The sequence below is a fragment of the Trachurus japonicus genome, chromosome 23 (assembly GCF_045865225.1).
Source record: "Trachurus japonicus isolate A0001 chromosome 23, Traja_1.0".
Classification (NCBI taxonomy): Eukaryota; Metazoa; Chordata; class Actinopteri; order Carangiformes; family Carangidae; genus Trachurus; species Trachurus japonicus.
In genome coordinates, this window is record NC_140929.1 from 10,240,875 (window position 1) to 10,257,666 (window position 16,792).

General features: G+C 44.1%; 1 protein-coding gene across 2 annotated transcripts in view; it reads right to left on the reverse strand.

Annotated features, from left to right (window-relative positions):
- The window catches only part of snd1 (staphylococcal nuclease and tudor domain containing 1), a 172,214-nt gene that overhangs the window by 18,921 nt on the left and 136,501 nt on the right, over nt 1-16,792 (reverse strand). For both annotated transcript variants that reach the window (XM_085769868.1, XM_085769867.1), the window contains exons 19-21: nt 6,876-6,999; nt 4,988-5,057; nt 2,414-2,527 (exon numbers count right to left, since the gene is read on the reverse strand). In XM_085769868.1, coding sequence (XP_085625994.1) covers nt 2,414-2,527; nt 4,988-5,057; nt 6,876-6,999 — 308 coding nt within the window. The remainder of the gene's footprint in view (nt 1-2,413; nt 2,528-4,987; nt 5,058-6,875; nt 7,000-16,792) is intronic.

The window sequence follows — 16,792 nt, forward strand, 5'->3', positions numbered from 1 at the left end:
CTGAGAGTTCACAGCGTCCGTAATAAAACTGGATTGAAGGGCTCCAACGTGGTTTCTGGGCCCGGAGCGGGCGGCGACGGTGGCGGTCATTTGCCAAGAGCCTTGACCATCACTGCGTTTATAGATGAGGTGCAGTATAGAGGAGCAGTGCTGCTTCTTCAGGCCAGACTGGAGGCTCTAGTGACTCCCTATCAGAAACTGGTGCTAGCTCGTTAGCACGCTAATTTCAGAGGAAGAGAAGAAGTGGTAGAAACAGAAGTAAAGCAAGAGTGGTATTGGCATTGCTGGAGAAAGCTGGACTCACAACATTGCTTCTAAGTAAATGGCTGTTGATGCTACACATTTGCTGTGTAGCTTTAGCTGGAGCTGCTTTAAACAGCACCAGATCCATGGCTGCATTTTGGTTGTTATGATAGAAGTAACTGCTACAGTGAGATAGCATGGAAATAACATGCTGTGTAGCTCCTGCTTTGCCAAGTTACAAGTACACGTTTCATTTAAGACTGTTTTTCCTCACAAACCAGCCGACCAGCGAGAGCACACTGCACGCCTGCAGTTTCTTGAAGATATTGTCACTTTATGGAACATCCTATAAAGCTGTACTGGAAGCAGCAGAATGATCTCATACTGCTGGCAGAAATTTTTGGTCTTGAGCAAAGTAAGAAGAAAGATTTTAAATGCTGACGATGGAGCCCTATACGTTGTGTAGACAGACATTTTGAGGAGGGCATCAGGTGGCAGGTTTGGAGACAAAAGGCAGCAACCTTTCCCGTGGCACAGCAGCGAAGGCGCAGTGCAAGTGGGACACGGTGCTGTCAGTGTGAGTGACACCGTAAAAAGCTTCAGACAAAGCAGGCGGCACACACATGAGAGAAAAACTAAGAGAAAATAGAAAGAACGGGGGGAAAGGGTTAGATAGATGCAGAGTGACAGTGAAAGAGTGAGAAGGGGAAGGTGTAAGGTGCGTGTCAGCTTTCAACATGTGGCAAAGCTCTGTGTGTGTATGTGTGTGTGTGTGTCTGGGGGCTGTAAAGTGTAGGTGATGCCTGTGTCCCCCGGGTTGGACCAACAGATGGGCCACTTCATCCTTCAGGAGACACTGACTCATGAGACAGGTGACAGCATGCACCCAGGCACAACTAGCCTCATACACAAACAAACACACACATGCACACACATACACACTCATGTCTGCACAAATACCTTGTACCGAGTGCATCTTTGAAACTGCACGAAGCCAATGGGTTCAAATACTGGTGGAAACATATCAGCGCCTCCATCCAATAATAAACAATTTAGAATTCACTAACACTGAGGTTTATATAGTATGTCATTAACGCTCCTCAGCCACATGATGCCTGAACTTGATGCCATTAACCAGTCACCCCCCTCCTACACCAGTTTCTAATTAATAAACACAGTAATAATGATGTTTTTAATAACTACCATAGAAAAATATTTTATAAACTACATTTTGTGTTACGTTTTCAATCACAAAATAACACCACAAATTAAAAGCTTCTTTAAATGACCGTTAACCTGAAGTCAAATTAACCCCTTTATAAAAGAGTTTCTATAGAAACTTAATTATATAAAATAAAAAAAATAAAAAAGAAGAAGCTGCTATTATTGGCTGCTAATTCGTTCTAAGCACATGTGACACATTACAAACATGCAAAGTGGAACAAATCCTCTTTAAACTGACACAATCTCCAGCCGAACCAATTAAAGACCGGGGCTCAGCGCGGCGCCAATCAGGCACGTAGCGAAAGAAAACATGTTTGTTTCCAGCACTAACTTGTTCGGGATGCTGCCGGCTCAGGATGCTGCCAACGGCTTGACCCTCTGACACACTCAAAACACAGTCAGTCACACACACACACACGCAGAGACAAACACTCACCGGGGGTTGAGTAAACACACTTGAATGTAAACAAGAAGATTAGGGGCTGCAGAAGAAGCAGTAACTGCAGCTCGGCTGTCCGATGGACATTTATGCACCAACACACAACAGGTACCTGGATGATTAGGATCTGTGTATGGAGACTTGGTCGCGGAAGAAACATCTCTCCGATACTGTGTCAATTATTCTTTTTTTTCGCAACCAGGTAAATCAATGGCTCGGTGTTTGTCGTTGCTCTGTCAGCTTTGTGCTACATGCATTATGTATGAGCACAATTTTCACAAACACTTACTTGGAATGAAAACTCGACCCCGCGTCTGTCAGTTATAGACTTATCACCTCGTGCGATAAGTGAAACTCAAACAGTTTTCATGTCTTGCCAGGAAAGTCAACTTTCAAAGGCTGGCAGGAAATGAGACTGAAAAACTTGATATCTCAAAAGTTAATTCTGAGGCTTTTCGCCGGCGACACATATCTCCACTTGGCATGCGCGCTCGTCCGTGCACTTACGTCCTGCGGGACCTGGATGAAGGCGAAGGTATACTCGGTGGCCTGTGCTGGCAGGGTCCTGGTGCTGAAGGCGGGGGGGATGGCAGCCAGACGGGTGGACGACACAACTTCTCTCTGAGGAAGAGGGATGAAGGACAGAGAGAGAGATCAGACCCAGTGTGGCACATTTTCAAGACAGTCGGCGTGATGCTGCATCCACACACACAATCAAACACAGGCACACAGTGGCATCTGTTTTTCACTCCGGCGGTAATACTTTGAGTAAACACTGTAAAAGTAAAGTCCTGGTTCATGGTTTGAAATATTTACTGTGTGGAAGTGATTTGGTTCATAAGTTTGAGGTTTTGAGACGGCGAAGTGAAACTGAACAAGAAGCAGAGTGTTTGTTTGTGATGCTGACTGCGTCTAAACAAACATGTCAGACTTCCATCTCTCGCTGCACCTACAGTAAATAAGAAGTCAGAGGAGAAATGTCTCGTTCAATAAGGATACAGAAAATGATGTTGTTGAATTCTCACAGTTTACATTCTGAATTTCTGACTACAAAGTGCAGCTTTTTAAGTCAATCGGACGTTCAATGACAAAAAACAATCTCCTGCTGTACAGTATTTCCTCCTGTTACCTGTACTGTACTTCTACGTTTTCCTGATTCCTGTTCAATTCTGCGATCCATATGTCACCTAAATGATGATAGTTTACAACCGCAGAAGAAGGACAGATGCCATATTGTAGCTTGAGGGCTATATGTTGTATATGTCACCTTACCAATCATCTCACAGCTGTTTCTATAGCAGTACCGAGCCTCCTTTCACTGAGCTCCATCTGCTCTCCAGCTCACATACAAGCTACGAGTAAAGAAAAGAGTGAAGACGACTATAGACGTCTGCTTGAATCTCCAGGCTCTTGTCAGATTAGAAAACACACCAGAATGAGTGAGACGTGGAAAAGGCAACGCTGCTTGTCAGAGTTGTTGTTGTGTATTTGCATATAATGATGATTGAAGGCTCCAGCACAAATATCCATTTCGGGAAAATGAATAACATCAATTTATAGACAAACATTTTCGAAAAAGTGTTTAACCCCAGTATAACTGTGATGATTAATAATGTCATATTTATATTTGTAATGATTATGAGCAACTCATTTTTTAAATTCATAATCTTTGCTATGACATTAATTGTGCAAAACACCAGTTTGTGTATAAACTAGTGGATCTATGTCACAGTACAGCAGCCTCATCTGTACCTTGAAATGCTGATCGTTCAGTAATGTATTACACTTAAAACATATTCACTATGTTTTACTGATATGTAGCTTTGAGGAGGTAAAGTTAAGTCAGCCTGACAATTTGAAGTCAATGTGAGTGATCAATCACTGATCACCATGGGCTACGTACTGGGAGAACACACTGGTGGAAAGTCAGACAAATCTAGCCATTAGAAGTGGGTAGTTAATTTAATGACGCCCTCATCTTAGGTTAATGTGTTCATTGGACTGAACAGTCTAGACAGAGAATACCTTCAAAATTTATTATGGATTCAAAGGTTTAGATTTATCGAAGCCATATTCGTCCCTGACAGCACTGTAAATGTGGGCCTTAAAACCTAAAGACAAAAGCGCTGTGCTGTGTTTTCAAACAATCAAGTAGTAATTCAGGTTCTGAGCTGCACCTGAGACAGGTGGCGATACTCCCAACTAATATCTTATGACACAGCAGCATGAAATCGAGGCCAGAATGACTCAACCCGAAATGACGCAAAACTAGAGAATGAGGTAGATATCAGCTCCACTTTTTTCCCTTCTTCTTCTTTCTTCATGTGTGTGTGCCAGGTCGGCCTCGGAGAATCACACTTTCAGCAACATGCCAGGACGCATCGCGTCTGCCAGCCAAACCTCGAGCTGTCCCCCCCACCCCACCCCACCCCCCCCACTCTAAGGGCAGTCACACACTGTGCCGCTCCACTGCATCATGGGAAATCTCCCGCAGGCCAGGGGTTGGCTGCATGAGCCACTTGGTGATGCAAGCATGTGTGTGCACGTGGGTAGAAACACAGACAATAACGCATCACAAGGATTGAGATGGAGCGTCTTCGTCATCAGAGTAAAATATTAAAAAAAAAACAAAAGGCCCAGATAGAGGGGGAGTTCTGCTTTTGTCGTTTTTATGAAAAGAAATAAAAGTGATACTCTGAGTAGCATTCGGTGCTTCAGTCAAAAACAATAAAGGGAAAACAAACAAGGCTGAATTGTATTTGTCCTGAAAGCTCCAGCTGTAAGGACACATAAAGGCTGTTCGACTACTTTGAACATGGAAATAAGCAAAACAAATGGTGTCTGAATAGATGCAAGAAGCAGAGAAGAAATCCCTTCTCAGATACTTGATTGCCTCTGGCTGTGGCTTCGGCTGAAACAAAACTTTCCTAATGGACGTGTGTTTTGAGCCTCAGACAATCCCAGTGTTTTTTAATGATGACAATGCCACACTCAGACACACTCCTTCCTCCAGCTCAAGCTGTTTGTCACATGTACACACAGACACACACCTTCAAATTTTGTGGTTGCAAAGTTACTCACGTTGCCGTAGTCGATGTAGAAGACGTGAACCTTTGCCGGTGACTCAACTTTCTCCACTCTGGCTCTGTACCTGCAGCGGGCGAAAGAATAATTGGAAGAGAGAGGAAGACAGAGAGAGGGGAGAGCGAGAAGAGAGAGAGAGAGAGAAAGGATACAGGAGAGGGAAACAGAGATGAAGACAGAGGGCACAAGAGGTAAAGGAGATGAGTAAATGATTCCGTGCTTATTTCCCTGGGGAGAAGGTGTTGGAGGATCTGTCTGTTGTGATCGGGGGAGAGGAGCAGGCGAGGATGAGCAGGCCGGGGGAGTGAGGTGTGGAGGGGGGGAGGGAGGGCAGAGGGGATCTATCAGGACATGGCAGGGCTGTGAAAATTGCACAGAGGCCTCTTTGCAATAAAGGGCAGATATTTAAACCTATTTTCGCCTTGTAGCAAATAACTTCAGTGCATTAGCGCTAATCACAAAAACCCAGCAGTTTTCGCTTTGGAAGGTTTGATCTTCCAGCACATTTGGCAAGAAGAATTTGAATGGAAACAAACTTGATATTGCAATGACAGACAGATTATGGGCGTATTAAAGGGAAAGCCAACATGAAGTGACTGAGTGAGAGCCAAATCCTTCTCATGGATTCCTACAGATGCTACAGAGGGGGCAGGGTTTTTGTTTTGTTTTTTCCCCCCCAAGTCGGTTCATTTGAGGAAGCGTCTCTTCATCTGACTATCGCCTGTCTGACGGAAAAAACAAACGACAGCGAGAAATTGGCGGCAAACCAAGGACAGGCAGGAGAAGGCCAAATAATTAGGCCCACATGGGCAAGGAGAGAGAGACGAGAACAAAGTTATAAGTGATTAACAGGAAGAGATGAAGAACGGTAACGAGCGCAGAGAGGAAGAGTGAGAAAAAGTGCGAGTGACTGATGAACAGAGGTTTGTTCCTTTCTATTCACTCTGGATGCGTGGCGCTCTAAAAGGCCTTGAAAGGCAACGAATTTCTAATTAGCCCCCTAATGAAACGAGCCGACATTCCACAAAGATATGGACACACAAGGAACAATGAGAACATGAACATAATTAGCTTGCTGAATAATATGGAGCTGGTGTATAAGAAAAAAAAAGGAAAATGTTAAAAATATCAGACATTAGCCACCTGCTGCAGTTTTGCCATTGAAAAAGCAACGAGATATAATTGTCTGTACAAACAATAGGTTAAAGGAAGTAAAGGTTTACAGCAGATGGTCTGTTTAAAATGCTCTTTGTTTGGAGCAAGAAGACAACTTTTGGATTTGTCCCCAAAAAGCAGGAGCAGAAGACAGAGGGAGAGGAAGGAGAACACCTGTGTCGAGGGAACATTTGGTTTTTTAATCAGTTTTGTGATCTTACTCTGCCGTCACCTTCTTGACATAGACGCCCCCCCCCCCTCCCTCCCTCGATCAATGTGACTTCTATCTGTCCCCATGACCATCTGTAAACTTCCAACATCCGGTGTGTGGACAAGATGAAAAGGTGTGTGTGTGTGTGTGTGTGTGTGTGTGTCACTGTCAAGCGACTGCTGATTCTACAGGGCCAAATCAGTGGCAGAGAGCTAATTACACCCTGTGGGTGTCTGCAGTTAACGCATCAGAGGCTTAAATAGAGACAAGGTAAAAATGAAATGTCAGGTGATTATTAGAGGCAAAGAAAAAAACAACAACAATAAAACATGTAGCTCGCAAAATTACCTGTAATATCCACGTTGGAGAGTTTGATCATTTTAGATAAAAGATGCTCAGATTTACTCTTTCTGTCAAACCTTCTGATACTTGAACTCATGCTATCTGCATGTTGCCATGGGTTACGGTTGCTATGAAGCTCTCCCCGGTTTTGTCTCGGGTATGAAACTGTTTGCTTACCATTCGCCGTCAGCGAACTTGGCTATGCAGTAGTCCCCTCTGCGTGAGGCGTAGGATCCTTCCACTGGCGGCTGGGCGGCGATCTCTGCTCTCATGGTCTCCATCAGACTCTCCAGCTGACCGCCTGAAAAACACACAGTATCCATACTTGAGCTCACGGCTGCAGTGTTGATTCTTGAAGTTGCCTTTCATTACATCACTGAGTGTTTACCCCCCCCCCCTCTCTCTCCGTGGCACCGATGCCTTCACCGTTTTTGCCTCTGTTATGGTTTTATCTAATTGGCCATGTGTTCCTGCTCCCCACAGAAGACGGTAGAAACGTGAAGCTTTGATTGTGTAAAATGGCTCTAAAGTTCCAGTTAATTCTCTCAGCTTCAGAGGTGCAAACATTTTCGAGCCTGTTTGCATGTTGACAGACTGACAGGGAGCGGGTCCTAAAACTACAGCAGAAATTGAAAACATTTGTATCCCACCCCTGCAGAGCTCCTAAATAAACGCATCTATATGAATGAAATGAAGTTAAGTCTGATGCAACTTTGCAGAGCACGACTCTAATAGCACACAGTCATTTTTCCTAAGGTTGCTGTTTGTATCTGAACACTGAGTGTTTGTTATTTCTCTGGTGTTTATTATAAAAGGAAATAAGATAAATGACTTTATTTGAATGCTGCTGTATAGTATGCAATAAAAAGTGGTACTAGAAAGCTACTGTCGAATTGCATCATTGTCTCAGAGTAAGTGCTTTGAAACTCCATTCATACGGACAAGCACAAAAAATAAAAATCATCCTTGTAAATAAGATTTTTTTTTTCCAAAATGTGGATAAAAGCTTCACAGGAAATAGAAGAGATGTTGTTATTCAGGATTTTGTTTTCTTCTTTAAATACTGCAGCACTACAAGTATGAAAATATACTCAAAGCCATATTATCTCCAAGTGCCCTTTAGAGACGGGGGCCAAAAATACACAGAAGAAAAACAAAATGTGGTTTTTGTAGCCGTTAACCCATCAGCACCATGCAGCTAATGCTGGTTTGACCCTGCTGGAGAAATGCAGCTTTGAGTAAAGCAAGCCAGCTCTCCCAATGGGCCTTTATGGCCTATGAAGCCATTATATCATGCACTGCAGACCTATTATGGTGGATTCAAGCCGAGAATGTGGCTGTCGATATGGTGGGAGTTGGGAAAAATCAGATAGTGAGTCACAGCTCCATTGATTCAATCACCGCAGTAAATGGCAGTCAGATTCGCACCCGTCGGGAAGCTGATTCTGAACTCAGTAAGTATGTGCATCTCCGAGACTCGGTCCCAGGTGTTTGTGTAACACATGCGGCACATTTGTTTGCGCACATGGGTCTATTCCAGTAAAGTGGCTCGTATGAAACTCTGTGGCTCCATTTTTTGAGCCCATTTTCACCGAGTTGCCACCTGAAGGGGGTTTGTGGGCAGGAAGACAAGGATCATGAGGTAGACGGTGCATCTTTAACCACACGCAGCCAACAGCAAGAACATTAAAACCCAGCATCACTGCTGCTGCAGTGAAGAGCTTTCTAGTCACGGCAGAGCGTCCTTGTACTCCTCAACATTTCAATCCAGTGATACTTTCAAACCATCTGTATCTAAGAACCTGTAAAAACAGATTTCCACCCGTCAAACTGCTGAGGCCATAAGAATAACCTGCTTGCAAAGCCGGGTTTTGGATTCACAGGTAAATATATTCTCAGATTTTCAGTCTTAACCTGATTTCTTCCACTAACCTGGTTTGTTGTTTGCACACAAATACAGTCAGTGTGTGTGTGTGTAAAATGAATGAGTTCTGCTTACTATGCGTGTTACTACCAAACAAACAGCTTGGAGGCAGAGCACGCACCTTTACTACTGTAAGGCTGTGAGTTGTGATTAACACCTAATATTATTTGTGCTCGTATATACATAATTATATATATAATGATGCTGTTTCCCCTGTGTTACCTGTGCTGAGGCAGCCAGGCAGCTGCCAACTGACAGCAGACAGGAAATCTTCATTAGCATACTGCCAAAGTCAGAAAAAATTAATAAATAATAATAAAAAATCAACAGCAGCAAAGGGGTATGAGGGGATTTAGAGTGTGAAGCAAAAGCTGGGAGCTCAGTTTGACTGGGGAGGGGGTCAGGGCAAGAAGAGGGGGGGGGCGGGGTGGCCGAACACCTTGTTGGCCACCCACTGCTACACCAACTGCTGACGAATGCAGCAAGGGGAATAGGAGTATAAATACACACTCACGCACACACACATACACAAGCAAACAGATGCATCATCAGCCTTTTGTAGAGAAAGCAGTTTTTGGAAAACATTGTCAGATGAATTGCTTCCCAGACTCCTCGCCTCGTACGCATACACAAACACGCAGAGGTGGAGCGGCGGTTGCATCATTATGCTCCGAGCTTTTGCCACAGCGACTTGGTGCAGATGGAGCCGAATGGCACTGGGCTCTGGCCGTCACAGCCAGCCACCTCCTTGATTTATTAATCTAATTAAAAAAGGTTAGTGCGTGCCTTCCTCCCCTCTCTCACGCTGTAGTAGTGTACATTTGGGTGTGTGTATTTACACTGAATTATATATTTATTTCACTTCCTGGCCCAGGCCGTGCTCCAGTGTGGGTCCAGAGAGAACCAAATGAATGACACATGAGCTATAAGAGGGTCCTTCCTGCTATATATACAGAGTATACATATATAAATGGAGTCCTAATGGATGGAGCCTCTTAGCCTAGCCTAGTTAACAATGCTTTATTCATGTAAATGGTAAAAGCAGCACTGAGTGACCATATGTAGTTGCTGCTCCAACATGTGATATATGAAATGGAGAAGACTTCAAACATGCCACATCATGAACAGCGTCCTGATTAGCTGATGGTGAGATGATGCGACTGCCAAGTCTGTCAGAAGCTGAGCAGCCGATTCCTTGCATTCAAATCAGATGGTTAGCTTAAATGCAATACGACGCCACCCCGCTCCTGGCTTTGCGCTACACTTACGGTACGGTCATAAATCCCAATCATGCTTTTCCCGCACTACGTGCGAGCTCTTATTATAGCTCGAGTTGATTCCTCATGCTCAGATGTGTCGATGTAAACCACCTTGAAGAGCTTCGGAAAACATTCAAGTCGATTCCTTATTTTTTATCACACAAAGAGCTAATGTGTTTAATCTGATTTTCACACGTATCGTACGACGTGTTCCCGAGCAAACTAAAATTTGTTTCCCCCTGCGAGGAGGAGACACCGATCATTGCTCACTGTTTACATGATTTATGGCTTCAAAAGGAGCTCCTTTATGCAGCCTGGCCATGGAACAATGCATCCGACGTGTACATTTACAGTTGCAAAACACACATTGTTTCATGATTACCTAAGATGAACATGTTTAACCCCACTGTGTAATCAACAGTATGGCACTAATGAGCTTTCCACAGTCGGTGGCTGTTATTTTTTCATCGGTGGAGCATGTGTTAGAAATGTTTGGACTCATTTTCCTCCTGTTGTTTGATTGGTGAAAAGAAGTTTGGACGATGTATGTTAGACTATAAGTATTTTATGGTTTCACTCTGTGGTCTGGAAACACACTGCAGACTCTCTATAGGTTCTGGTTTGGGTTGGACAAAGTCAAAGGGCACTGACAGCGCCGTGTTATGGATCACCAATTTTAACAAGCTGATTTATGATCTGCTGTGACCCATAGATTCACTTCAATTACTTCCAAGTCAAGTCCAGTCACAATTTAACAATAAATCCATGCCCATCCACTGACTGACGTGAAGTCTGTCTTGTGTCTTTTCTGTCTCTTATAATGTGATTCATGATTACAACAATGTGCAATAAACTACAGTACTGTGGAGAAATCAATATGTGTGTACAGAAATGTATAATTTGTCTTTGTACATGTTTGTGTGTATTTGATTTAGTATTCAGTGAGTACTTCATGCATTATCATTACTCTCTGTTGGGATTTAGAATTTGCTGTCTAATTTGCTGTGCAGGCTTTTTGGACAGAGCCGAACCGGCCGTGGTTATGAATTGATCGGGAACACGTCATCCTTGTGTGCAGGGAGTCCAAGTTCATGTCCAGAGAAAATCATCTATGTGGTATAAATATGCATATTATCCCAACACAAATAAATCCACAGGAAAAGCAAGGAAATCGGCCACAAATGAGCACAAGAAAAGATAGTTCTCTGACTGGATCAAGCGTGGAGGGGAAGTGAAATGAGCTTTAAATGCTGCAGGCCGGCACACAAAGAAAATCCAGGGCCTCTGGGGTCAATTGAGAAAAGTCTTATACAAGTGCAGCATCCCAGTGAAATTCTGAATGAATGTGAACAGTTGCATTAGGAAGGAAGAGTGGCTAGGAGTCTGCATTACAGAGGCAGATACCCATTTAACGCTGGCATAAAGACAACTAAATATCTGCGTGCAGAAGGGGTAAACCATGTCGAGCGTGAGTGCTCATTTTGTGTTGGAGGGAGAGCCAAAGCAATGATCCAAAAAACAGCCGAACCACTGACTGCGTCTGATGCTGGCCAAATTCTCCATGTCTTCATCTCTTTATTCCTCTTTTGTTTTTTTTCTACCCCTCCCTGGTTCTGTAATTTATTTATACAGCATTACGGCTACAACTGTTTGTAAATCATATGTAATTACATCGTGAATGCCCAGTGCAGAGTGCGGGAGCGATTAGGCTTAAAAAACAAGAAAACAATGGAGAAGGGGAGAGCGAGAGAGAGACAGAGAGAGAGACTGACAACAGTTTTACAGGTTGGTTATGATCATATTTGATTATACTGTGGCACAGCGTGTGAGCAGGGGGGGGGGGGGTAACAGAAAGCCTGTGAAAACAGTGAATCATGTGCTCTTTCGCTACACATCCCAAGGCCGTACTGAATTCTATTAAGCTGTTTACGAAAGCCATTAAACCACGGAGGGGTAAATAATCACAATATGGCAGAGGCCAAGAGAGCAATGGTTGCTTATGAAAGCATTGTCATTTCTTGGCTTATAAGAACGAAGGAATTAAGAGACAAAAGTGGAGTGCATGATCTATGAAAAGGACACCTGCGAGGGGAAACGAGCGGCAGCAGAGGATCCGGAAAAACATAAACGCCGGCTGTAATTGACTATAATTCATGGAGGAAAAGGGAAGACCACATCCAGAGGAGTGAAACATCATCAAACCGAGGGCCAACACACAAATATTTTCTCTTGCCAACAGTCCTGCTGATGTTTATTAGCACCGCAGTGCCTTTGCTGTGTTTGTGTGTGTGTTTGCGTGTGTGTGTGTTTCCTGGCTGCTTGGTCAAAGACTGTGTGGACATATGGATGGTGCACCATCTACCATCTGAGAGATTCACAGCCGCTGCACAGAGCTTTTGTGCTTTAGCTCACCTGTTGCAGTGTTAAATATGCATGAGGTTTGGACAGGCTTTATCCTCTGGGGGTAGAGGAATGGCTGCGTTTCAGGACACGCGAGCAACACTTCAAAGGTAGGGCCGTGGCGACAAAACACAAAAAAACAAAACAACGGCTTGGTGCAGTATGTAGTGGCTTGGGAGGCCTTTGTTTGTTTGTGTGTCTATGTGTGTGTGTGGGCAAACATACAGCTGTTAGGAGTCGAACACCCCCCTGTGGTTGGTCAACAACGACCTGGCACTCACCCGGGGGATATTTGTACACTTTCTGAAGACGGTGTGACAAGGAGGGAGCTAAGACAAGAGAAAGGCCATTTACTCCCCCTTCCTGAGTGATGTTTAAAGTGGTGTCAGCATCTGCCAAGCGTTGAGAGGCCACTATAAAAAACAAATGATCCCCCTGCTTGACTAATGCTGCTCCACTCCCACTGGAGAGTGATATGGATTATATCTTATGTGATTCCCCCCACCACCACCACCAATTACCCTGTTCCATTCCACCCTTCCCGGCAGTCTGGAGCCTTTTACGGCAAATTACTGTTTCTGTAATTGGAAAAGCCATCACTGAAAAATCTAAACAGAGGCAGCATCTGTGGCTTCTCCTTTTGCATCAGTCTCTCCTGCACTTCTCTCTGCCACCTGTCGAGCCTCATTGACTGCAGCTAATGCCCTGTTTTGATTGTGAGGAGTCCAAATATACTCATAAGATGGCCCTGTGCACATTTGGGGAAGAGGACCGTGGGTGTGTGGGTTGGGGGGAAATGAGCCAGGCCAATTTTGAAGAGAACCCCCATTTGGGGCCGTAAAGTGGCTCACCACTGAGAAAAGTGTCATCCAGGCAGTCGGCTTTTCGGTAATAGACCCAGTAGTTGACATTAGTGCAAATCATGCGCACTAAGGAAGTGAAGGACGAGGACGAACACGCTTGTTTTCTGCCTGAAAATCAAGAGCAGCCCGTCTCAAACCGACAGGTGAGCTGACCTTTTAGAAGCTAAGTTGCGTATCAGATTTAATAATGAATGTCTTGGGGGGAAGGAGGGGGGCACAGCAGGGGGTGCTGGGGTAGTTGGGTGGTGTCATCTGGGCAGGGTCTGACCGCTAAATATTGCATCTGCTGCGGTGGCAGAGAGCAGGAAAAAGTGAAAAACAGCAACATCAGCTGCTGCTTCTGCTGCTGCAGCTTTCACTCACCTGCTTGGTTACTTTGTTCTCTGCAGGTGTATGGTCGAATGGTACCACAACACGGTCTTGAACACACTTGAGCTGAATTAAACATGAGAGATAAAAGGTGGATGGACAAAGATACACGGTTCAGGATGTGTGGAAAGACTGCGCTGAAAGAGGACCCTCTCTTTCTTCGGCTTGTTGAGAGGCAGAGCAGGCTCTCTTTAGTCTGAGTCTAAATTAAAATAACAGTCTGCTAATTAAAGCCATTCTCCCTGAATTTGAGGAGGCCATTAAACTATTCACCATAATCATTAATTCGATCCTCACATTTAGCACTTTGTTGCGTTTCTTATGTCGATTGCCAGTAATCCGAGTTCATTTTTTCGTTGTACAATTAGTTCCCTTACTTCATTGTCTTTAATTGGACTACTCAACAACCAACTTACACAATTAATGAAAAATTACTTTTGCAGATGCTTTAGAAAAAAGAAAAAACGGAATAAAGTAGTTGTGTACCACACCAGAGTAGGAGTTAATTATCTCAACCCCTGACTGACTTTGGCATGATGCCCACAGTGCCACAGAAAGATAGCTCATCCAAAATGGGGAGAAAGGAATAATGAAGTGAACAATACTAGCAGCAATGCAACAACCATTATTAAACAGGCACCCATGTTTTTTATTTATTTATCATTAAGCTATTGTATAAAGTAATCATCACTTTGCCGCCTTGACATGACATCCAATTAGCGGGCCGCTCACCCTGATCAATATTAAATGCCACAGTAATTCTCATGTCCTCATGTTGAAATGAACACCATGAATACCAGGGTTGCTCTGCAGACCTTGTACATGAAAAGAGATACTAATTCAGTGGCACTGCAAGTTAAACGGTAGGGCAGCCATATTGGCTGAAGGTGTCGTCGTTCGGGAGTGCGTGCGTTTAAGAGAAAGCCAACAGAGAGGGGAACGAGTAAATAAACCTAGATGAAAATGGTCGAGTTGCAGTAGCCCAACGAGCTCACGACAAAATAAGATTGAAACGTAGCATTTCTCAGTAATGAAATTCAGTTTCAAAAGGCAGAAAGAGGTTTGGTTTGAAGTCTAGCCAGAGAGAGAAACAGCTCCCTGCCTGCTTTGCTTCATCAGTAGCTGAGTCCAGCATCATTAGGTGATGAACAGCTGCTGTGTGTAAAAGGTAGAAGTGTGAATAATGCGGACGGAGTGGCACCTGGTTGGGGGGAACGACTCCACTCATTACGGGTCTGTATGGATGCCAGGAAACAAGCACTAGACAGGATGTACCGCCAACTGCGCTGCAGCTGAGGCTCGGGGTTGGGCAGAGAGTGTGTGTTTAGCTGAGCCGAGCCGGGCCAGGCCGGGCCTAGCTGAGCGATCCAGTCCCACGGAGGTGACGACGAAGTGAGGTCCAAATCAGTGGGAGGCCGCTAGCGAGGCAAAACAAAAACCCAGTAGGAGTGTTGCCCAGCGCTACAATCTGTTGATGAGGACAGCCCATGCAGGCAACACCTAACAGGCCGGTGTTTAAGGATCATACACAGGCATTAGGTGTGTGTGCCACATTTTAACATATGTGATAACTATGGTCACATAAATGGAGCTAAAATGTTACGGATAGCATCACACTAATTCAGTTATTATACAGAATAAGTGTACAGTATAGATAATGCTGTTTGCTGTGGGCCAAAGGAAATAAGTCAATTAGCGATCGTTTTCCATGATCTTTGTGTTTTTAATTCTCGTTTCATTTTTACCATCATCACCATCACAGCTTAGGACTAATTGTGATGTTAGATAAAAGACTTGTGGGAGAGTGGAGGCTCTCTGCCGTCCACACCGCTGCTGAAAACCAAACCTGCGATCAGAGCCTCGGACCCGGTGTCGCAGCTCTCGTCTCTGTGGCACCGCGAGTCCGCGACACATACGTGTCCCGTAAACAGTCATCTCTTGTTTATGACAGATACAGTACGACTGTACACATCGTAACATGTATATGATAATCCATCGACCCATTGATTGATTATCAAAGGCTTCACTGAAAACAAATGCACACAACCAGAGGAGGGTTAGCAACAGCGAAGAAGCGACCGGACTTGCAGATGCGCTAATGATGCAATTTATAAATCGATAAAAGTCGTATTTTAATCAACATTGCATCTGAAATTAATTATTTCACTCATAAGGCCCATAATAAGCGGGATCATGTAGAGTTAGTCTGTTGTTATGGAGAAATAAAGACTGAGACTTCCTTCATTGTAACCCATACAGTCTATGATCATAGGTGTCTTGAGGTAGGTCCTCAAGATGGCGTTGCATGATTTGGCAGTTTGACTGACAGATGGGCCATCCAACCAAGGTTGTCTGAGACCAAATTGAAATTGAAAGGACAAATTTTGGCCCCTGCTCCTACACAGATGACCAAATTTCAACATTGATATGTCAAATCACTTATGTCACTGATTACTGTCTAATACTTACCAGATATACTCAGATTTTTATAATTTTGCCAAAAATGAGCCACCATGTTTTTTGGTGGCTCTCAACAAATGCTACAGGGATCGGTCCTCATGGCAACTGAACAATGATCAGGCAAGAAAGAAGATGAAATGCAGGTGGAAGCTCAAGGAAAAGCTAGAAGGAGGACTTTAGCTGGTCCTACTTTACTGTTTTCAAAGTCAAGGATCTTCTTCAGTGCTCTACACTGTGACTATAATAGACCGTGTTAGATTATGTCACTTTCCCAGGATAAAAGTACATGGACACATCTGCACCAACCAGCTGAGTTATCCCTTAATCAAAACCTACCTATATACTACTCCATTTTGTGCAGCTGGGGCCAGTTTGAGTGTCTGCTTTATCTGTAGCTCATGTCTTTGACTGAAGAAAGCAGCGCATGCATTACTCAGGTTAGAGAGAATACTCACATTACAGCTACGCACCCATAAAGACTTCAGGCCTATATTTAGAAAGTTTTTAATTACGTCTTCTTTCCATCATAGTGGCAAAGCAACAACAACAGCGTATGTACAACACACAGCCACTTCCCCCCTGTGCCTGGAGTGGCCTCTGTCTCTAAGTGTCCAAGGTCACACAGATCTATGCAGGTCCCCCTCTGACAGTAATTACATATAGCCTCCGGAGAGAGAGAGCAACACACAAGAGGAAAATGGGGAGAGAAAAGAGAGACGGCGGTTCAAAGGAGGAACAATGTGTCGGGAGTGAGGAGAGTGAGACAATGAGAGATAAAAGCAAAGAGCAACAGATAAAGACCCTCAAAATAAACTGAGG